This window comes from Lutra lutra, chromosome 9, assembly GCF_902655055.1.
Source record: "Lutra lutra chromosome 9, mLutLut1.2, whole genome shotgun sequence".
Classification (NCBI taxonomy): Eukaryota; Metazoa; Chordata; class Mammalia; order Carnivora; family Mustelidae; genus Lutra; species Lutra lutra.
The window spans coordinates 87,176,215-87,200,130 of record NC_062286.1 but is presented as its reverse complement, the minus strand read 5'-3'; the positions used below and the strand labels follow the sequence as shown (position 1 = coordinate 87,200,130).

Sequence of the window (23,916 nt, the reverse complement as noted above, 5' to 3'; positions counted from 1 at the left end):
ACTTTAACAATGGGGTTTGTTGAGCCCCCCAGTGGAACTCAAGGGGGGGACTGGGAGGGAGAGAGGGCCAGAGAGGGCATGGTGCTCTAGTCCCCTCCCCATACCTTGCCTAGTGCATCTCCGCTACTTGGCTGTTTCTGAGTTTTATCCTTTATAATGAACCAATACATGTAAGTAATCTGTTTGCCTGAGTTCTGGGAGCCATTTTAGCAAATTATCAAACCCAAGGGTTGGGGGGGAGGGAGTCATGAGAATCCCCAGTTTATAGCCACTTCATCAGAAGTGTAGGGACTTGTGATTAGTTTTTTTTTTTTTTTTAAAGATTTATTTATTTATTTAACAGAGAGAGATCACAAGGAGGCAGAGAGGGAGGCAGAGAGAGAGGGGGAAGCAGGCTCCCTGTTGAGCAGAGAGCCTGATATGGGGCTCGATCCCAGGACCCTGAGATCATGACCTGAGCCGAAGGCAGAGGCTTAACCCACTGAGCCACCCAGGCGCCCTTTGTGATTGGTGTTTGAAGCAAGGGCAGCCTTGTGGGACTGAGCCCTTCACTTGGGTCTTTCTTAACTCTAGGTTGTTAGTGTGAGAATTGAATTGAATTGTTGGACACCCACATAATGAGCGTGCAGAGAGTTGGAGAATCGGTTGTTAGTGTGGAAAAACCCATGCATTTGGTGTCAGAGGTGTTCTGAGGGTAGAAACAGATTTTAGGACGTGGGAGTTTTATTTTCAACAGTTTTCTATTTCCCTGTGTAGTTCTTCAGACACTGGCCAGGGTGTTTGACGTGAGAAATGAGACTGGGGACTGGGGAAGAATGAGAATGCCCTTAAGGCCCAGGGGTTGGTACTTCAGTGGATGGATAGGATTTGGACCGTAGGGTTGAAGGCAGTGGTGACAGCATGACCATGAGCATGGAGGTTACTGTGCAAGGAGCAGGTTCTTCTGGTCCTTTAAGGCAGCATTTCAAGTCGGCCTCCATATACACTTCATTCTGAGCTGAGTAAACATTCGATCAGCATATTTCAACATATTTCAGAATATACAATATACCAGCATTAGGGCAGAGGCATATCAAATCAGCCCGTCTAGCTGGGATACTGTGTGTGTTGTGGGCATCCCCCCACCTCATGTAGATGCACCAGCAGGGTTTAGGCCCGGTGTGTGGTCTTGCTGTGTAGCCAGGAGATCAAGAGCCTGGTTGTTGTGATGTCGAAGCACTGTTGTGAGTAGATGTTTCCTTAACAGGCAGGCCTGGCTGCCAGATTCTTCATGTTCGCTGAATCCACATTAATGCCTACTCCCCCCCCCCCCCCCCCCGCCCTGTTTTTTCTTGCTTTATGTTCAGGAATGTTTGGGTCTTAGGAGCTCCTGCAGGATACATGTGGGAGGAATCATTCCGGGTTGACCCTTTTTGGAGAAGGGCAGTTTCACTTGCCCCCATTCAGCTCCTTCTCTGGCTTAGGGACAGTCATCTAACTGTGCTGTTTCATTTTGATGCACTTAAAACATGGAGGTACTGTATTCTCTTATACCTTGCAGGTAATAGTACTTTTTAGAAAACACCATGAGGAATTGACAGAATTTCTTTACAGAGATGACAGCTTCGCCTGATGATCCACTTGGGAGAAAAGAGGTTTCCAGGTGCAGGTGTGAGAAAGTTACATGTGGGGAGGGCCTGTCCTCATGTAGGTAGGGCAGTAACAGTGGGCAAGTAGGTGCTCCCCAAAGGGTGGGCCAAGGTGGTCTTCCTCTCCCTTTTATTCAGAAGGGCAGGAAGTGAATTTCAAGTTAATCCATGAGCTTCTTTGAGTTTTTGGATAAACTTTCCGTTTTTCTAACCAAAATAACTAAGTGCCATAAAGCAGCAGCAACAAACACTTGAATTCCCCTTCTCGTTGTCTTTTTCAGAAAGAGTCTGAACATCTTGGAAAATGAAAACAATTTTGTTAGGGAGGTGAGACCTTGGAATTTTATTCTTAGTATCTTTGAACATTTTTATCCTCTTTCTGAAAACAAACAAGCTGTTTCTAAGTTAGAATTCAGTTGACATATGTAATGCAAGTAATCTGTTTCATTTATTTATCTATTTTTAAAGAGTTTATTTATTTCGTTTAGAGGGAGAGAGTCTGCTCCACGGAGGGGCAGAAGGAGAGGGGGAGAGAGAGAATCCCAAGTAGACTCCCCACTGAGTGGGGAGCCTGACACGTGGCTCGGTCCGTAAGATCATGACCTGAGCCAAAACCAAGAGTTAGATGCTTAACCATCTGAGCCACCCAGGCACTGCTATTTATTTATTTTTAAAGGTGTGAACAGACAGCTGTGTTACACCAGCAACAGAAGACTGAAGGGGTAGGATGGCTGTGTTGGAATCAAGGGAAAGAATCACATTAATCTGATGCTTTCAGTGGCCAATGACAGTCCTTGTGGAAATCCGTCACTAGTGAATGGTAAGGGGCCATAAATGGTGGTTCTCCTTGAAACTTACATATAGCCAAATCAGGATCTTAGTTCTGTTCTTCCTTTTAGTTTTTTTTTTCTTTTATTTTTACAGAATTTCATTCTGATTCCTTGCTCTCCTTACTCCCAGTCCATCTTATTTAAAAGACAAAATTTCTATCTTTGGCTCTCAAAGCAGTGAAGGCTCCCCCAACCTCCGGCTTCTGCCACTGATGCAGGTGTGGAACTCTAGCGTGGGGAGTGACTTACTTTGATAATGCTACTATCTTGAGGCATGGGGGAGGATAATCTCCCCTATTTTATAGATGGGGAAACTGAGGCAGAGGGCAGTTACATGACCTGCTCCAGCTCTTAGTCTGGTACTCCATGCTAATATGGAGGGACCTGGAGGAACCCCAAGGCTGCACCTACCCCATTTCTTAGCTTCAGTGTAGAATTCTAGTGACACTTCTCCTGAAAGAATGTTTCACTTTGAAGCAGTCTTGTTGGGGTGCCTACAAGGTGGAGGGGGCAGGAGGCATTTTAGGGGATCCCTGAGCATTACCTTTGTCTTGTTGGTAGGCGGTCACCTGGCTTCTGGTTCTCTTATTTGGCCCTGCCATAGGAGTCCCCCTCTTCTTTCTGACTCTGGCTGATGAGCATGGTCGGCCCAGGTGGCTGCTGGGTAGCTTGTCTCCAGTGAAGCACCTACGGCCCCCATGCCCCAGCTTGGGTGGCTGGACAGCCTGTCCCTCTGTTCCAACAGTGGTGTCCTGTCTAGGCTGGGGTGCTGAGTTTGCAAGGCCTGAAGCCCTGCTGAGCCAGAGTAGCCAGCCTTGTACTTGCATCTGTGTGGCTCACCCACCTGGTCCCCCACCACTGAGCACCTGGGACCTTCCAGAGGTCTCCAAGGCACCTGCCACCCACTCTTACCCTTCCTCCTTCCACATTCCTACCTCCACCTTCTCACACACCCACCTCACCTAGTCCCTCTTACTCCCCCCCACTGTCCGCTCACTTAACCCTTCCTCTCTCCCTCTCCCCCTCAATCTCACCCCTTCCTCTAAAGAACACCTTACTCTCTACCTGTGCCCTTATCCCCTCTCCTGCTCTCATCCCCACACCCTCACTGAGTCTATACTTGCATCTCTTTCCCTCCCTCCCCATTCCCTGCTCTCACCCCCCCCACCCCCACCACCAAACTCACCTCCTCATCTGGCTTCTCCCATATGCCCCTTTCCTCATATTCCGCTGAACCGTGCCATCCCTGACAGGGGCTGTAGGCAGAAGGCTGGCATTTTCCAGATCTTTCAGGATGACCTACAGACACAGCCATTCCATGTAATTCTGACGCTGTGGATGGCCATGCCCCTAGTGGGAAATCTACTCACTGGTCCCAGAGGCACACTGGTCCCAGAGGCGTGATGTCTTTGGACTCGGTCTAGATGACACCAGTGGGCATTGTGGTTTGGGATGTCCCTCCTCAATCCCTCCCGCACCTTTGTTCCCTCTCCACCTCTTCAAATACAAAATGAAAAGGCTGACTTAAAGCCTCATCAAGATTTTTTAAGTTCCCATTTAAAAGTAAATAATGTGTCAACAGAAAATAGTGTACTCTATGTAGAAAAACTAGAGAATGAAGTACAAAGGTAAAATCTCAGTCCTCACAATTTTAGCATATTAAAATGTCTTTCCATACAGAAATAGTGATGTCTGTTTGTTTTTAATGAAGTCTTTCTTTTTGACCCTCAGTAAAGTTCTATAATTTCTTTCATGTAGGTTTTATACATTTTTCTGTGAAGTTTATCAAGTTTCTCTTTAGCGTTCTCAGTAAAGATCAGATAACAAATATATTATTAATACAAAGCAACTTTTAACATCAGACTGCAAAAATACCCCCCAAGTTGTATTCTATTTTTAAAATATTTCTCTTTTGTGCTTTGCACTAATCCTCATATACACATACTCTCTTTGTGTCTTGTTCTTAATCATAGTGTTGTTCTTTCTAAAAAAGGTCACTACACCTTGATGTGTTACATCATACCTTCACATTTTGGGTTTGGTCACATGATGGCTCCTTTCACTGTTTAGAAATTGAGTTGGGGGTGTGAATGTTCCTTTTCTTCCTACCTACTGTAAAAAAAATTCTTTTTTTCTGATGTTCTTTGCCTTCAGTATTCTAAAAATAGATTCATCAGGATTTACGATGAGACTTATTCTGTGGTGTTCATTGGAGGCTAGTTGAAAAGGAAGTGCTTGTGCGGAGAGCTCTAGCTTCGTCACTCTTCAGCAGATTCACCATCCACTTGGCAGCAAATGTTGATGGAGTGGTGGGCTCTCTGCTGTGATCTGGAAGTGCACGCCTTCTCTTGACCTCTGTTTCCACCAGGAAGTGGGAAGTGATTGGTCCAGAGGGAAGAGCCCTGGGTCAATTTCAGAGTGAATCCTTGGGAAGGGAGGTCTGTGATTGTGATTTAAGCTTTGCGGGCTGTACCAGGGATGGTAGGGGCCATGCCTTCATCTCTCCCGCCTGCAGCCCCAAGGCTGGGCTGGGGAGGATTCGCCCTTTGTTGCTCTCATTTTATTTCAGTGAATCTGTTTCTTCTTTTTGTCAGAGAACTAATGGGATGCCTTTATTTGCTAGCCTCAGGGGACGTCTATTTTGTTTTCTGTTGAAGAGAAGGTATTGCCACACTTCCTTGGGCTAAGGCTACCATCTATTTAAGTGGAATAAAGCAAAAGAAATGATGTGGCAACTTTGTATCATGCTAGAGATCTGTTGGTATCTGTGAAGCTATAGGAGAGGAGAAGGAGAGTCCACTTGTCATCATTTTATATCTGTCCCATTGATTTGAAGAATCAAAGTGCTTGTTTGCTTTCTGAGGTGGTCTGGCATTTTTCTATCTTTTTTGTGCCCATTTCTCTAAACTTGATATTACTGTCTACTAGTTCAGATTAAGCAGCTTTTGACTGTTTAATTAAATAGTACTATGGGGGCACCTGGGTAACTCAGTCAGTTAACCTTCTGCCTTTGGTTCAAGTCATGATTCCAGGATCCTGGGATCAGGCCCCATGCCAGGCTCTCTGCTCAGTGGGGAGTCTGCTTCTGTCTCTTCCTCTGCAGCTCCCCCTCCTTGTGTGCTCTCTCCCTCTGTCAAATAAATAAAATCTTAAAAGAAATAGTAGTACTGTGTAGAACCTTGAGAATACGAGTGGAATGTGTTTACAAATTTATTGGTGTCCTGTTGTGAAGAAGTAGAAGTGATCTTCTCAGGTGAAGATTTGGGGACAGAATGCACCTTATTTTCAGCTGCAAGAAATAGACACATAGTTGAGATAACATAGGGTAAACATGGTAGCTCTCTGTTGATAGACTGTTGCCTGAGTAATGAATTGAAGAACCTGGAGGAAACCAAGATATTTTATGGTGCTTAAGATAAGTTACAGTTTGGATAGTAAGGTGCAAAGGGCATTGATATCATATATGTCTTTGGGGCTCAGTTTTAATTCCCAGTTTTAACATTCTAACAATGTGGAAACATTTGGAAGATCCCCTTCCCTCTTCTTCCCCCTTCCAGCTAACTCTGTTTCCCTTCCTGTCAGTTCCTGGGTGACATTTAGTATGTATGTATGAATCATCTAGATAGTTTCCTTTGCATTATGTGTTCCTAAAATATATTTAGGTACTTTAAAAATATAAATGGTTTTATACCATGGGTTTTTCTGTGATTTGCTTTTGTACTTAACATATGGAGAAAATCTTTTGGTGCAGAGATCTCATTTGTCTAAATGGTTGCCTGTGCTTTGTAAACCATGATGCTGCCCTGCTTGGAGTGGACAGAAGTAGCATAGTGTCCTCTCCAGACCTAAAAACGGTATTTCACACTTTCTTCCTGCAAGTTGTAGACATTAAAACAATACAGAAATATATAAAAAGGTCTTACCCCATGTCTCTCAGACTTCTGTGAAGACACCTGAATGTAGTTTTAAACATCACTTAATATTGACATTTTTACATGTAATAAAGACTTTTAAGAGGACCATATGCCCTCTGCAAAGCCTATGGTTTCTTGCCTTTTTAACCACTTTGGGGAAAAAAAAAAGGAACATCTTGGGCAAAATGCTTTCCCATGGGAATGTCTGTATAATTTTATTAGATAAGCCTATGAGACTGTATGAGTCACTTAAAATGTTTTATAGCCTAAGGTCACGACCTGCCAGTTGGGACTTCAGGGAGTGCAGGGCAGGGCCTAGAAGGTGCTGCTGTTCTGTCTGCTTCTAGCACTTGCCTACTCCTGCAGCCTGGGCCCAGTGGGGGAAGCCTGAGGGAGGCCCCAGGGTGGGGTTGGTGTCACAGGGAGGACACAGAAGCAAGTGCCTTCCCTGAGGCTTGTGAAGCTCACCAGTTACTGGAGGCTGCTCAGCTACCCCAAGTGGCCTTTTTCTTTGGGATAGTTTTCCTCCTGTCTTAACTGCTCAGGACAGTCAGAGGCCTTGCTGATTGCATGGGGTTCTGGGTTTGGGGCTTGGCTCCCTCAGGGTAGGCAGGAGGTAAAGATCGCCATTCAAAGTGGCCATTGTGCCACTTTTTGAGGTATGATGCTGCCTGACCCTGAACCTCTAATTCTGTTAGTGGGAACTGAAGATAGTGAATCTACCCCCTTCTGCACAACTGACTCATGGTTTCGGCTCAGGTTGTGATCTTGGGGGGTCAAGGGATCGAAACCCACATTAGTCTTGGGATTCTCTCTCCCTCTTCTTCTGCCTCTCCTGCTCATGCTCTTGTGTTCTGTCCCTCTCAAACAAATAAATAAATAAGTCTTAAAAAAAAAAAGTAGGGGCACCTGGGTGGCTCAGTCGGTTGAGTGTCTGCCTTCGGTTCAGGTGATGATCTCAGAGTCCTGGGATTGAGCTCCGCATCGGGCTCTCTGCTCAGCGGCGAGCCTGCTTCCCCCTATCTCTCTGCCTGCTCCTCTGCCTACTTGTGATCTCTCTCTCTCTGTCAAATTAAAAAAAAAAAAAAAAGGTAATGTATATTCTTACCTTCTTTGAAAAACATTTCAGTTGTGCTGCTTCAGCGTTTACCTGAGGGGAGTCCAATATTTGTTGTGTTCTGGTAGGAGGATTGTTGAGGTTCATCAGTGGTGGACGAGGGCGCGGGTTTCCTCGGCCTGTGCCGGTTCTGTTCAGGTAGAGGCAGGCAGCCTGGGTGGCTGGGGAGGGAGGGTTTCCCCAGGACAGCAGCAGCAACCCAAGCTTTGTACCTAGGCGACGAGTTTGTGCCAAGCTGTGCTTTGGACGTGGGGAAGGGTGCACATGCGCTTGGTAGGGAATGCATCAGGTGGGGAGCAATTAAGCCTCGTATCCCGGGTTGACTTCAGGTCCGCCTCATCGCTAGATTAAAGGACTGTTTTGATTCTGCTTATGTTTTTGCTGTTTTTCCAACTACTTCAAAACTTAGGGGTGTAAAATAGCAACCATTTTATTGTACTTACAGGTTATCAGGTCAGGAATTTGAAATGGGGATAACTCTTCTGTTTCATGATGTCGTGGATTTGAGTTGGGATGGCTCAAGACAGCAGGGGCTGGAGAACGTACTTCCTGGGGGCTTCTTTGCAGGCATGTCTGGCCCCTGAGGACGGGATCAGCGAGGACTGGCTGTTGGCACCTGCACTGCACCTGGCTGTGACCTGGCTAGCGGTGGGGTGGTCAGACCTTGTCCACAGTGGCCTAGGGACCCCAGAGACAGTGTGCCAGCCGACTCGAGGGAAGAGCATGCGGTTTATGACCAGCTCCCAAAGCTGCAAAGGGTCACTTCCCTCCTCCCCTATAGGGGGAAATGGTCCCAAGTCCACCAGATTCAAGGGGTGGATATACCGACCCCACCTCCTGCGGGGAGGTTGTCAGAGATTTTTGGACAGGTTTATAGTGCCACCTGGAAGGCCCTGTGTGTAAAACACAATGACACCACACAGCTCGGCAGTGAGCGCTTGGCACAAAGTGAGTCATAGCTGAGACGAGGCGTTCTGTTGTAGTTAACACGCTCGGAAAACCTGGAGAGGAACAGTAAACAGAGTCACAGCAGAACGCGTGCGGCCGGGGGCATGTGTTTGAGCAACGCTGCAACTTCCTCCGCCAGTAATACTCACTTCAGATGAGCTCAGGGTGCCCAGTGTTTGTACAGCGTTGCTGATTTGCATGCTTCTCCAAATTAACGTGTTTTTGACCTGAGCAAACAGGGATCGGAATTGCCGTTTGCTCTCTCGAGATACGGGCCTCGTCAGTATGCACAAAGGCTTTGCTGTCCCTGGAAGGATTTCATGACCTCAGGGTTTCTCAGTTATAGCTGGAGCACCTGCCGCTTGCAGGGCTCAGAGGGGAGGGGATTAGCTCAGAGGGCAAGTTTAGAAAAAAACAAACTCAAGATGACTTTTATCACTGGAGATGGTGACTCTGGGCCCTTGAATGAGGCCTCCCACTTGAAAGTGCTGGCAGAGTGTAGGTGGTGACCAGCCGTGTGACCTTGAACAAGTCACACAAGGCTCCTCTTGGGTCCAGTCTGTGGCTGTGAAGTGGAGGTGACAGCATGACCTCGTGACTAGAAACAGGGAGTGGGAAAGGCCAGTGTGGGGTAACTGGCATCAGTGACATTGGCCTTATTGTGCTTGCTGTTCGCATGCTTTGGCCTTGATGTGAGACTCCCCAGGGCTGTGGTCATTGCCTGGCTGGATGCACACTCAGGGCCACGTTCTGTTGAGCCGTTGACACGTTGTCCTCAAGCAGGTGCCTTACCTGTACCTCTAGTGGGTGCTGGCCTTCCTGGCTCCGGGCCTCTGTGTCTCCTTGCCTGGTAGACATCTTTCGCCCAGATCACTACAGGATGCTTCCAGCAGGAGCATATGCTAATCCCAGGCTGGTATCCTCTCCCCCAGCCTCCATCCTCCACCATGGTGTTCCTGCCTCCTGATTACTGCCATTCACCGCCCTCTTCTGTCCTCGGCATTCTCTACCCATCTGTCCCTCACACCCCTGCTTCCTGTTTGGTCAGAGCATGGCCGCACACGGTGAGTGATTGCTGGTCGCCCTCTCACCAGAGGCCTGCTGTCTTGGAATGCTGGGAAGGGAATCCAGAGGTGCGCATATTTGTTTCATCAACAGAAGGCCCATGGGGGCTTGGCTCATCTGAGCCTTCACCTTCATCTTTCCCTCCCAGGGTACTTCTGCTAGCATTGCCCTCCCCACCCTTCACCCCCCAAGGACATCGTCTTCACAAGGCAGTAGATGTCCCCACCGTGTGCTTCCTGTACCCCCATCTCCACAGGTCAGTGACCTGTTGCCTCCTCTCTGCTCTCCAGGAGTGGGCCAGTAGCAGCCTGTACTTCCCTGATGTGTGTCACGTAGAGGTGTTCTCCCTGTAAGGAGAAGACCTCCTGCACTGGGGAAGCACTAGTCATTCTGGGATCCCCTTAGAGTGGGGTTTGGTAAGCAGCTATGACCCATGAGCCACAGCCAGCCCACCGCTGAGCTACGAAGGTCTTAGCAGTTTTTACCTGGTTGAAACAAAGTAAAAAAAGGAGTGCTAATTCATAACACACGAAATTCAAATTTCTGTGTCCTTGGATAAAGTTGTGCGGGAGTAGGATCATGCTTTTATGAATTGTCTTGGACTGTGTCACACTTCAGTGGCGATGCTGAGTCATGGCCTCAGAGATCATAGAGCCCACAGAGCTTAAAATATTTACTCTCTGTCCCTTTACCGAAAAAGTTTGCTGACTCCTGCCTTAGAGCAGTGAGTCCCAGTCATCTGGGAGAGCTTTTCACTCATGCATTCATTCTTTAAGCAAATACTGAGTGAGCACTGAATGTTACATGGAAGTATCTCGGTGTCATAGGGAACAACAGTGAATGAAATAGTCTTTGTGGTCTTGAGGCTTCCATTTTCTTGGCTGGAAACATACAAACACAGAACTTCATAGATAGGTACATGGGTATATTATCTGGTAGTAAGTACTGTGAAGAAAAAGGAAGTGTGGGTAGGGAGGTGGAGTGTGGGTAAGGAGGAAAGAAGGGGTGTGGGGGAGCACTGTTAGGATGGACTGGTCAGGAAGACCTCACTGAGCTGATACCTAGATGAACAGAGGGAGGCAGATAAAGAGGCATTTGGAAGGAGAGTTAGCACAAAGACCCTGAGGCAAGTTGGAGAACTTATCAGGGTCCAGAGTGGCTTGAGCCTGGACTGTCTGAGCAGATAGGTGGGCAACAGGCGAGGTGTGGCTGTGGCAGATCCCTTAGCGTGCAGGCTTTCCACCTCCTGTCTCCACTGCCTCTCTCTCCAGGTGACTCTGCCCACCTGGGGCATTTGAAAAAAATGCAACGCCCAGGCTCCTCTGCAGAGATCTTGATTCAGGAGGTCTGAAGTGTAGACCGTGTAGGGCTCCCAGGCCCTTGAGGCTGGAGAAGGTAGACCCTCAACTCCCCTCTCCCCCAGCCCCCTGCCAGTTCCTAGTCATTGTTAGGTCCTGGAGAAACTTTTCAGACTAAAGGCACCATGGGTTAGGAGCTTTTTGCTGCAAGACCTCATGAAGCGCTTGGCTCCTAGTAGGGGCTCAATATCTAAAAGTTTGCGCTTCTAAAAAGAGGCTTACATTCATGCTGGTGACAGTCCTCTCCCACTGCCCTGTCTTTGAAGGACTGTTTATGAGCTGGGTCAGTTCCCCATTGTCTTGTGGGTGGCTGGCGTGCCCCACCTTTTCCTGCATGAGCAGGATCAAGCTGTTTCCCCTACTGTGTCTTGTCACCTGAGCCTCATCTCCTCCCCTGGCCCACCTTGCTTGGGGTCCTCCCTGACCATCATGTGTATGTCGCCCACCATACAGGTGAAGTCATGCACAGGGTCTTAGCTCTCTCCTCATCCTCAGGCCCCAGTCTTGTTGGATGGCTGGCTGGTGGCTGAGCGAAGAAAGGATTTTTGTGAATACTGAAGACAAAGCAAATCCTGCATGGTTCTCCAAACAGGGTCACACTGTCTAATGTCACCAAGCCGAGTCGGTGAGCCCTGGCATGCTGGTTTGTAAGATGTCTGGTTGTTTGGGCTCGCCTGCAGGCATGCTGGGCATATAATGTCTAATAGAGGTGTGTGCCCGTTAGCCGGGCTGGAGAGTAGTTTCCCTAATTCACACTCCTTCCTCTGACTTAGGATAAAAATCCATGTGCTTTCTAGGTGAGAATGGTCATCAGAATGCCCAACAAAAACACGCTAAAGCATATGGCAGTCACTTAAAAGGTACAGGTGTGAAGTGGAAATGGTTCTGTTTGATCCAGTGTCGTGACAGTACTTAAAATAGGGTCACAGGATTCCTGGTGAAGAACCCTCACCTTCTGTGCGGCCTGGCATTCAAGGACTCAGAATCTGTCCCCGTTCAAAAACATTCTAAAACCAATGTGCCTTTAAAATTTCAAGCTTTTATGGGGGATTTTTGAGACCTCTGTATGTGTGGTTTTGCCTGGACTTCCAAGGATTTTCCCCCTAGACTTCCTGAAATTCATTCAGGAATGTGGTCGAGACCCACAGGTTTCAGATTGAGAAATTGTGTTCTAAAAGGATTTGTCTTGAGTGCTATCTGATTAATATTTAAGAAACCATGTTAGGCAAATAGGGACTATGAAAGCGTCAAAATGAGCATTTTAATTTTTTCTTTGTTGGAAAAGGATACTCCTTTTTTTTTTTTTGGCCCTAAATGAAAATTCCTATGTGAAGGATTTTTGTGAACGGGGTTTCCCTGCATAGCATGATGTCTGGATACAGACAGAGAATTGGGAAACCAGTGTGCCTCAGATTGTGGGCAAAGTATTTTTAAAATAAAAATCAGAATAAATTAAAATAGCTTGAAAGCTGTGTAAGGGAATTCGGTTTTAAGCCCTTTGTCGATGATGGTGAATGACTATCTTTTTTCAAATACTTTTCTTAATCCTGAGTCCTTGTATGGTATGTAATTGACTTAATTTAGTTCCATTTAGTACAGGTATCTTTAGGGTATAGCTCTTAGTAATTCCCAGCGATCCCTTTGCGACACTGTAAGGGGTCAGATTCACTTAAGCAGATTGCAGAATTCTAAAAGCAACATTAATTTTTAATACTGTGTATCTTTTAAACTCCGTGCCCTGCAAGGTTCCAGGCCAGTCTCCGCAGAGCACAGGGCAAGGCTCCGTAGTTGTTGGGAATTGCTTGTGTTTTCCTCTTTGGAATGAGTCTGTGGCAATTCGGCCGCTCGGCCGCTTGGGAACTTGTCCTGTCTGCTGTTTGTCTTTGGTCTGTGCTGGGTGCTGAGTTCTTTTTGTTCTCTAAAACAAAGCAGGCACAGCTTTCGAGAGTTTAGAAGGAGGCCAGCAACACTTGACATAAAAACATCATAAAGATTAATTGGTAATAACAGTTCTGAAGAGAAAAAGTACTAAGCAGGGGATTAATGTAATAAAGTGAAGACATTTTTTGACCTCCTCCTTTCAGCTAATTTTGGTGGTTGGCCTGCTTGTGTTTGCTCTTGCAAATGTGAATCAGAAACCCCTCACCTTGCAGGGAGAACCATCTGTAAACTGCCAGTTAAGAAGTGTGTTGTGGGCGCTGGGATACCTCAGAGGGCTCCTGAGGTCCCCTGGAGCAGGCAGGGAGGTTGGGGAGGTTTTCCCAAGAACATCACGCTCAGGTGAGGTGTGTGCACTTCTGGCCAAAGAGAGCCCTGAAGATGAAGCTGCTTTAGGGAGGGTGGAGGCTACGAGTGGACAGGGGTCCTGGGGGAGAAGCCTTCCATGGAGGTCTGATTAGTGAGGAGGGGAGAATGAGGTTCATGAAGCTCTTGGTGGCAGGGGGAGGTGAACTGGAAAGAACAGGGTGAGTTTCCAAGTGCAGGGAGCCAATCCAAAAAGTCTGAGCAACAACAATAGGATTGGGCGTTAGCCACGTATGGCCATTATTACCTCTTCATAAAGGGCGGCAAAGATGTGGCCATGGGCAGCGTTCCCTGGGGTGGATCCCAAGGCCCTCACCTGCTTCCCAGGGGAGGGATGCTTGCGCAAAACCAGGAGGAAAGGGAAGAGCGCTCAGAGCCCTGGGGTCTCTACTTCAAGGAGGGAGAAGACACCCAGGAAGAGGGACAGCCTTACTTGGTCTTAGGTGGTGTAAGGGATGACAGAAGGATCGAGAAACATCTTTGAGATAGACCTTTTAAACTGACTCAAGAAAAGGCTAAAAAGAAAACGAGAAACTAGTAATCATGGAATGATTGGAAAAGGTTGTCAGAAGGTATAATCCACCGTAAGGCATCTTGAGGAATGGTTAATTCCCCTCCTGAGGGTCCACAGCCCGAGAGGGATCACTTCCTGGTGTATTTTGACAAGCGACAGAATCCTAAAGCCAAAATGAGGCGATGTTTGTTTGAGGAACACAGTGAAGAACAGGGCCCGTGTGGTTTCGCAGCTGTGGGTTTGTCTACAACAGCAGCTGTCTGAGCTGACTGCTAATCCGAGGGTTCCCAGGTCTTCTGTGGGGAGGGGCATGGCATTCAGCAAGGGTTTGGAAATCTTTTCCCTCCTTTTTAAAAGGCAAGATAAGAACACGTATAGATACAAGGAAAGATAAACAATTGCATCACCATTTATACGGTATTTTGGCATCTTCAGACAGTCTTATTCTAGGTGATTTTTAGTAACGGAAATCATACTACATATATATTTTCTCATCTGGAATTATCATAACTGCATTACCATTTACAGTGTATTTTCATAACCATATTTTTTTAACCAAGATATAATTGACATGGAAAATTTATACAGTATTATATTAGTAACATATGTAATATTATGTATTAGTTTGTGTTATATAATAGTTATTATCTACTTATATGGTATTATATCTACTTATACATTATTATATATATTTATATACACAGTGTATATTATGTAAGTAGTTACCATCATCACCACACATAGTTACACATTTGTGTGTGTGTGTGTGTGTGTGTGTGTGTGTGTGATGAGACCTTTTAAGATTTACTCTTAGCAACTTTCCAATAAGCAATACAATATTAATAACTAGTCACCGTGCTGTACATTACATCCCCGGACTTACTTGTTTTGACCACTTTCACCTGTTTCACCTACACACCCCCTGCTCACTTCTGGCAACCACTAATCTGTTCTCTGTATCTATGAACTTGGGTTATTGTTTCTTTCTGTTTTTGACATTCCACATATAAGTGAGATCATATAGTATTTGTCTTTTCTCTGTCTGACTTATCTCATGTAGTGTAATGCCCTTGAGGTCCATCCATGTTACCTCAAGTGACGGGATTTCCTTCTTTTTATGGCTGAATAATCCATTCATCCATGGATGGAAACTCGGGTGGTTTCTGTGCCTTGGTCGTTGTCAGTAAGGCTGCAGTGAACATGGGGGTGCAGGTATCTTTTCAAGTTAGTGTTTTTGTTTCCTTCAGGTAAATACCCAGAAATGGAACTGCTGGATCATATGGTATTTGTATTTTTAATTTTTGAGGAGCTTCCTACTGTTTTACATAGCGGCTGCCCCAGTGTACATTTCCACCAATGGTGCATGACTTTTTCCTCTTCTCTGCATCCTTGCCAACACTTGTTATTTCTTGCCTGTTTGATAATAGTCATAGTGGTATTTAATGGCTTTCCAATTTCATTGAATGGCTGTATCATAATTTATATAGCAATTCCCCAATTGTAGGATTTTAGGTTTATTCCCTCCCTCTCTTCTTTTTTTTTTTTTTTTTTTTTTTAGGTAAGTAAATCCATGACTTGTAAAGGTGGCTTTCCTGTGTATATGTATATCTTGAGGTTAATACTCAAAAGTAAGCTCACATGGTCCAAAGGTATAAACATTCTTTTTTTTTTAATGAATAAGGAATATGGTATGGGTTTATTTTAATTTTCCCATTTCTTGCTTATTTGCCACTTTTATTTAGTTATTTATTGCTCTCTTTTGTATCTGTTCCGTACTACTCTGGAGAGGAATGTGATTGTATAGAATCAGCAACATGTGATTTTGGAAACTGAATCCTAGTTGGCAAACATTTATTAAACCCCTACTGTATACCAGACAATGACAATAAGAAGATGGCTGGGAGTAGATCCTAACCTGAAGGCATTCCTGAGCTCACAGAATCACTGTCTTCAGGGCTGGGGGGGTGGGGTGGGGATGTTTGCATTTGCTCTCTGTCTTTCTCTAACACCTAAGAGCATCTTGCCTTTAAGAGTTATTCAGTATTTGAGGAATGACTACAGGCGGGCTAAAGAGGAATGAGTACAAATATTAAAGACACTCATTCGTGGGAAAGGTTTCTTTATTAAATAATTCTCTGTTCAGTCATTTCACGTGGTGGCTCATAGTCTGTATTTTTAAAGTCATCCATGGCAAAACTTCACTGGGGTAGCTGGGCTAGTTTATTTACATTTATTGAGCACCAGCTGTGTACACATGAAACCCGCCCTCCAGGTATCTGTAATCAAGGAAGCAGGCCTGGAGATGAGAAACTAGACTCCAAGAGAGATGTGGAAAGTGTGAGAGAAAGGATGGGCTTCCAGGTGAAGTTAAGCCTCAGAGTCAGGCCAGGCGGTTATCTAACCTGTCTGGGTTTTGGTTTCATGGACATTTAAAGGAAAAGGCTAGACTGAGCCCTAGGATCTTGTTTTCAGACATGCAGTTCTTTGATGCTTGTGACTTTCTCAGACAAAGGTTGGGGACATACTGTTTATCAAAACACAAATATCGTTGAACTCCAGACCCCAAAAGAGATATTCCAAAATTAAAGAGATGTATTAGGTCCTCTTTCACTTATTTAGTAGGACTTAATTCTTCAAAAGTGTTCATTTTGTTGTCTTCCTGAGCTGTAATTTAGATTCCTTAGTGTACTTGAAAATATTGGTTAAACATTAAAATTGTACTAGTTGGAATCCTTGAATATCACGAAGTTAAATATTGACCTATTTTATTCTTCTTTCCCTTCCAGCTGTGTGGGGCAACTTCGTTAATATGAGGTAACTTTTTTTTAATAATTTGGATGTTGTGGTTTGGGTTTATAGACACATTTGTTATTACAGATAGACTGTAGGTGGCATGGGCTAATTGAAGAGTTTAAAAATGAAACTTCTTTTTTGCTATTCACACCTGAGCTTTCTCTTTTTTTCTTATGGACATTCTCCAGGAATACATCGGATCTTACTATTTACTCAGGGAAAGCCCATTTTTACTGGCTGGCTCCTCTGCATTGCCCACCTCAGGGTCCCTTCCCTCCTTTTGTACACTGGAAAGGGTTGACCCTAGCTTCTGCCCTGCTAAAATGTGATTGTGTTCCTGGGTGGCTTGAACAAAGCATATGGTGGGGGTGTGCCTTTTCAAAGCCTTTTGAGAAGGGGGCATCTGTAGGAAAGCACGGCTGGCCCCAGGCTCTGGAAGCAGACCCGTGGATTCTGCCGCCACCTGTTTATTTCAGGACTCAGCCCCGAGGAGCCTTCCGGCCCCAGGGCGAGTTATTTGTGCTTTGTGATAAACGTAGGAGGGACACTCGGAAGAGTAAAATCCTGTGTTGAGATTCTTAAAAAAAAAAAGAAAAAAGAAAATTAATAAGCACTCATTGTAAAAACAAGTCTGCTGCTGTTAGTACAGATTTACATTTAAAGAAAAATCTGTTTCACTTTGTATTCCTTGGTAGTAAAAATAAAAGAGCAGCGATCATGCGGTGCTGGTGGTGGGCTTGGCAGTCAGATGCTACTAAGGTAAAGCGTTGCTGTGCCCCCACCAGGCCTTTCGTATTGAGAAGATTTTGCAAGGTCAGTGAGGTGGTGTGGATATGATTCCTACCACCCGGGCATGAGTATCTCCTGACAAAGACTTTCTGTGTGCGGCTAGGAGGGGTGCTCAGATCTCATTTAAAGGAACTCTTGTTTTTTTACTTGGCAAAGCTCCATTTTGCCTCAAATCCCCAGGAAAGCCCAGCAGAGAGACTTGGACTCCTATAGACAAACTTCCTGCCTCCACTTTAAAATCCTGTGCTGAGCATAACGTGAAAGTGAGATTATTTTAGTGGACTAGAAATAACCCTTACAAGGTAGAGGTGAGCCGGTGAGATGTATTGGAGATTTCCTCTCCTCCATTGTCTTCCATTCCTCGGGTGCACCCCCTTCTGGAAGGAATCTGGAACCGGAGACTGATGTTTTTGGGAAGGGGAGTGGAAGTTGGTCTGCAGCCTTTGGTTTGTGTTGTCATCTGTTCAGAATTAGGTCTTGAGGTCATCAAGCCTCTCAATGGATCTCAGTTTCGCAGCTTTCTACTCAACAGGTCGATCCAGGAAAATGGCGAACTCAAAATCGAGAGCAAGATTGAAGAGGTTGGTTCCCTTTCCTGTATTTTGCTCCTGTTTTTTTGTTATGTTTGTCAATTTCAGTTCCTTCTCTTGTGCTTGTACCTTTCTTGGGGAAGCCTGATGCTAACCCGTGATTTTGAAAACATCTCCTCAGGAATTACTCCCTTATTTAGAGGAGCCTTTCCTCTGGGTCAGCATTTGTCCATTTGATCAAGGTGTGATGTACTGTAAATTCTACCTCAGAGGCAAAATGGATTTACGAGTTTGTCTGACTTTTTAAGTGACCTTCCCAGAATTTCTTAGAGAAAGAGAAGTGAGTACCTCCACCAGGAATGGAGGCCAGTGCCAGCATCCGCTCACCCCAGCAGGTGCTGTAAGGAGAACCGGCCCAACTCAGGTGCTGGAACTAGGGGAACATAGGGAGTGTCCACGTGCACAGATGGGGAAGCCCACACCTGCTTACGGAAAGCTAGCCCCTCTGGTTGATTATCTACCTTCTACTTAAAAATAATTGCTTGTGTTCTTAGTCAGTTAATTGTAGACATAGGTACGCAGCTGTAATGTGGGCTGCAGGAGGAGAAGGGGAGTCTGTCATTTTGATCTGAAGCCAGTTGTCACAGTGGCAGGGACGCTCTTGGATTGCTCTTGTCCTTCTGCCCCAGCTCGCAGTGTTAACACACAGGGATGTGGGTCTGCTCACAGCCTGCCCTCCATTCTAGTGCTGAGCAGATGATGTGGAGATAATGTACAGAAACAAGAGATTAAGCTTTGAGGGCAGCATTGAGGGGATTCTTTCTCCTGAAAAGAAGAGGGCGGTGTTGAACTGCCTGAGGTGAGCCTCAACCACCTTGCTTGTTGTAAGGAAATTGAAAGGTTTATTTTCTCAGAGACTTAACTGTCAGTAAAGTAAGAGTTCCAGCATGCAGTGTATCACCTTTCTTCTTGACTTGTGATTCAAGTGATATAACATAATTTCAAAGTGGAAGTGGATAGAAGAGGAAGTTAAAATCTGTTTTGCCTGATGTCGTGCCCATGTGGAACATCAGAGAAGGGGGAAGTGGTGGAGAACTGTCTTTGCTTCAAAATTGATCTTGGTTATTTTTGTTTTAGATCGTTGAACCACTGAGAGAGAAAATCAGAGATTTGGAAAAAAGGTACGTGCACTTTTGGAGGTTTTTTGGAAAATACTTCTTTCTTAGTGACTTTGTCAGTATCTGATACAAATTCATCTCAACTGTATAATTAATTCTTTTTTTTTAATCTGTGTTATTCCATAATATGAAAAATACCAGGCACTTTCAACACAGGAACTTTTCTGTGAGAAGGTAGATGTTTACTGTAAAATTTGGATGCAATGTTTTTAAATTTTTTTTTTTCTTTTGTCATTATGAACTATTTCTTATGAAAGCTATGGAAGCTTTTTTTGTCTCTAGAAAAAATTATTTATTTTAATAAAGTTATTTTTTCAGGAGTCTTCCTAAAGCCCAACTACACAGATCCTGCATTAAAAGTCCTTCCTCCATTACCCTCTGTCAGTTTGATTTCTACAAACTACGATGATGTAAACTAATGGCCACAAAAAATTTTTGTTGGTTTTTTTTTTTTTTTTTTAATTTATTTGACAGACAGAGATCACCAGTAGGCAGAGAGGCAGGCAGAGAGAGAAGGAGAAGCAGGCACCCCGCTGAGCAGAGAGCCTGATGCAGGGCTCGATCCCAGGACTCTGAGACTATGACCTGAGCTGAAGGCAGGGGCTTAACCCTCTGAGCCACCCAGGCACCCCTTGTTGGGTTTTTTAACCCTGATTTGAATGATACTCAAATAGTCCAAACATTAGAAGAAGAGAGGCTCTAAGGTGTTGTAATCTTCCTTTTCCAAATTCTGTGACTTTCTCAGTTCCTGCAAATTCATGGCATACAAGTTGAAGCTAAGTCTTACCTTCTTTTAAGTTGCACAGGGAATTTGTGTGGTTTCTCTCATATATTGATTAGTTTGGGAGAATTCCAGAATAAGAAAATAAAGCTGGAGGACCTAATACCTAGTACTGTGTGTAAGTACTATAAGAAATTAGGGTCAGTTATTTGCTTATCACCGTACATCAGGAAGGTTCCAGAACTGAGTCCAGATAAAGTGGATGGAAGGGAGGAATCATATAATACAGTGGGAACATATTTGAATCAGATGCCAAAGCAAGTTATGGCTCCCTTTTTATCATGGTCTTCCACACCCCCCAGCTCCCAACCCTCTGCCTGCCATGTGTGTCTCTGCTGCACCCACATTCTGTCTCTAAAATAATTGAACTCCAGGTGCTAGAACTTTTTCCCTTGAGTTTATTGGGGAAACTGTGTGTCCAGAGTTGGTCTTCAGAAGTTTAAAAAAGAGAAGTAAAAACACTCACCCAGCATTTATGTAATGTTTTGTTTTGTTTCTTTTCTTGAGATGAATTGGGATGATCTGCATTGGGATTGTAGGAACCTTTTGTCAAGCCCAGATTAAAAAGGAGGAAATGGAAAGCTAATTTTTCTTTGGGTTCAGTATTTTCAATAAATGATCAAAGAGAACTAAGGGTGGAGAAGAGTCATCAAATAAAATGTGTTCATTCGTTTTCTTCTTGTCTTCAACTGATAGTTTATATGCTGTCAGGAAACTTAATTTCAGCTCTTACAGGACAAAAAGTTATAACAGATCATGTTAAGTAATACAGATTTGTTATTTGTCCTTTAAATTTTCTTGCCATCATTTGGGCTGAAATTAAATTGTTTTATAACATTGCATTGGGTGGGAGCCAGAAATCCTGCCTTCAGTAAGACTGGAATAATTTGAGAGATTTTAATTAGGAACTAAAAATTGTGTATGGTGAGAATAACCCACCAGGTTTTATGTTGCCCAACCCCCCGCCAAAAAAAATTGCTCACCACTGATATCTTTTTTAGAGAGTAATATTTGTGAAAAGTGAATTAATTGGATAACTTCCCTAAGGCAATGGTTTACACACATGATCTTTTGAAATTGGAGAATTTTATGATTCCTTTTGATACTTATGTGATGTTCTTTGTTTTTTTTCAAATTCGGGAAAGTAAAGCACAAGTATAAATATAATCTTGAAGAATATACCAGTAACTCATTCTTATCAAACTGAGAGTTACCTTTAAGATAGGTGCAGAGGTTAAGTGTTTTCTACTTATTTCTTCTTTACTAGTTACTCATCCTAAAATGGTTCTGGTCTCTAGGTTGGTGAGCAAGTCAGGTGACAGATGAGCCAAGGTTGTTGTGTTAGCTAGAAAGTCAAGTATGGACATGCCTTTGTGGTAGAAATCAATGGAGCTCTGTCTGGTTTTATTTTTCCTGAGTGATTTGTATGATAAGAATGATCAAACACCCACCTTGACACGAGCGAGATAAGAACATAACTGGACTATGTTGTCTTGATGTGCTTGTCATTTGGGGGCAAAGTGACCCCCAGGAAATAAGGATATTTTTGAAAGGTAGGGATTATATGTATACAGGAAGATAAATGGGAACAACGCCATTCTAGAAGCCTGAATAAGTGGGTTATGTGAGTTTTTTCTCTTCTGTACTGTATCCCCCATTTCTTAACAGTTTGATTGCCTGCCATTTAATTTCATCTCAATATCTTTAAATGTTCTGTGAAGAAATAGCAAGTGATGATGAGAATTTAACTTCTAAGTAAAAATGCTTCTTGCTGGCTACCTTCATGAACAGGAAGGTTAGAGTCTAGAATGGCATTAAATAATTACGAAAAGATTAATTTCGGGTGGAAAGAAGAGATCCATTATTCAATTCCTGCTTCATTTACCTCCCTTGCTTATCTCTCTCACACTCAGAAATGCAGAATTCAGGCTTCATGTGGGCAGGGCCTTGCCTCTCTGTGTTGTTTGCTTCTGTGTCCTTAGTGTATGGCATAGAATAGGAGCCCGATAAAAAAATTCCTGAATAAATGAATGGATGGATGAGCCAGTACACCACTGCATAGGGTTTTTTTTTTTTTTTTTTTTTTTTTTTTAAAGATTTTATTTATTTATTTGACAGACAGAAATCACAAGTAGGCGGAGAGGCAGGCAGAGAGAGAGAGGAGGAAGCAGGCTCCCCACTGAGCAGAGAGCCCGACGTGGGGCTCGATCCCAGGACCCTGGGATCACGACCCGAGCCGAAGGCAGAGGCTTTAACCACTGAGCCACCCAGGCGCCCCTGCATAGGGTTTTAATCTATTTCAGGTCTTTAAAGAAGCATGTGCCTTTCCCTTGGCCACTTTGCCCAGTACTGGTAAAGCGCAGTGGGGGACGTCTCAGTGGCGTGCTAAAGGTATGGCTCAGCTAGCACCACAGCGGAGTCACATCATACAGTCCCCTCACGCGGTCTCCTCAGGGTCACCTCATACAGTCCCCTCATGCTGTCACCTCAGAGTTACCTCATGCAGTCACCTCGCACGGTCCCTTCACACAATCACCTCAGAGTTACCACTCAGTCCCCTCACGCAGTCACCTGAGGGTCCCCTCACACATTCCCCTCATGCAGTCCCCTCGTACAGTCACTTCACACAGTCCCTTTACGCAGTCCCCTCATGCAGTCACCTGAGAGTCACTTCACACAGTCCCCTCAGTCACCTCACCCAGTCCACTCACGTGAGAGTCACCTCTCACAGTCCCCTCATGCAGTCCCCTTATGCTGTCCCCTCAGAGTCACCTCACACAGTCCCCTTACGCAGTCACCTCACGCAGTCCCCTTAACGCACTCACCTCAGAGTCACCTCACACAGTCCCCCCACACACCGTCCCAGCTCTGCCATCCGTGACTGCAGGAAGGCAAATGGTGTAAGTGCAGACTGAGGAGGACCCTGATGGAGCTTACCCCTGCTCCTATTTCTGGCTTTGTGTGCCTGACTTCTCTAAGGAAGAAATGAGGGTTGTAAGAGAGTTCTGCCAACAGTTTAATAACTTGATCATACGTATGAAATCTGAAACTTGGTTGCTACATGTTGAAGAAGAACAAAGCAAGAAGCCCAGCCAGTGTTTTTGTTTATTTTAAAGGTTTTTAGCACACAGTGTTTGAAGTAGGTTTATCAGTCTGTATTCCACATGTGACTGTGTGTCAGGCACTTACAAATTTCCTTCAGTTTTATTGAACTGTATTTCCTATAAGAAAACTGTTTGCTATTCTCTCTCCGGAATAAATGGGTGACAGTGGGCAGGTGGGGAGAGGGTCAGCCTGGAAGGAGAGAGACACCGTAGGTGCACCACATGGCTGGCTGTGGAATTTGAGATTGAGGCCGGATGGTGGATGTGAGGCGCTCAGAGAAGAGAATGGATGTTGGGACCATGTGAGGGGGGCACACAGCCGTGCTGTGGTTTGCTTGGCCACCCTCCAGCTGACTGATGGAGAAAGTATTTGGAGTGACAAGAAGTGTCACTTCACAAACAAGGCATCGGTCAGGCTCCCAGAAGGCTTCCACTGTTCGAGCAGGAAGAATGTGCCCTGCCCCGCAGCCACTGTGAGAACATTCACTTGGCCATTCCCTGCTGCCTGTGGTGAGGACAGCTCCTGCAGGGCAGCTCTCTGGGGAAGGTGCTGTGATTACCCCTTGACAGCAGGAAGCTCTGAGGTGCACAGAGCTCTTGGGGGGTCTGGGTCACAGAACTAGTAAGGGGGGTGGCCAAGGTTCTCACTCACTCCCTCAGATTCGCCCACCTGCCTGCCTGGTTTTGTAGTCTGCAAGGGGAACTTGACCTTTGGAGAATCTGGAAGCTCTTAATAAGGGAACTCATCTGCATCGTAAAAGAAAGCCCTCCTGCCCCAAGCTCCAATTTAACCACGTTTCCACTCTTCCAAGAGATGAGAAACACTTGCTTCAAGGTCTTCTGTCTAATGACCTGTCATAGTCTGTTCAGTTCAGCGACCATTAAGCAAATGCCTTCTGTATCCCAGCTGGGATGTAGAGGGGATGAGACAGTGCCCCTGGCACCTCTCCAATTAAAATAATGACTGTAAAGTTGGTTTCTCTGAATTTACTAAAAGCACTTTTGTTCCTAACTGAACCACTTAACCACTTTAAGAATGGATATTTCAAATCTGCATTTATCA

At 44.9% G+C, this 23,916-nt stretch overlaps 1 protein-coding gene across 2 annotated transcripts in view; it reads left to right on the top strand.

Annotated features, from left to right (window-relative positions):
* UXS1 (UDP-glucuronate decarboxylase 1) overlaps positions 1 to 23,916 on the top strand; it is an 89,836-nt gene that overhangs the window by 9,060 nt on the left and 56,860 nt on the right. Inside the window, exons 2-4 of one of the 2 annotated variants that reach the window (XM_047745618.1) lie at positions 16,465 to 16,492; positions 17,778 to 17,841; positions 18,928 to 18,971. In XM_047745618.1, coding sequence (XP_047601574.1) covers positions 16,465 to 16,492; positions 17,778 to 17,841; positions 18,928 to 18,971 — 136 coding nt within the window. The remainder of the gene's footprint in view (positions 1 to 16,464; positions 16,493 to 17,777; positions 17,842 to 18,927; positions 18,972 to 23,916) is intronic. The other variant, XM_047745619.1, reaches the window with a different exon arrangement.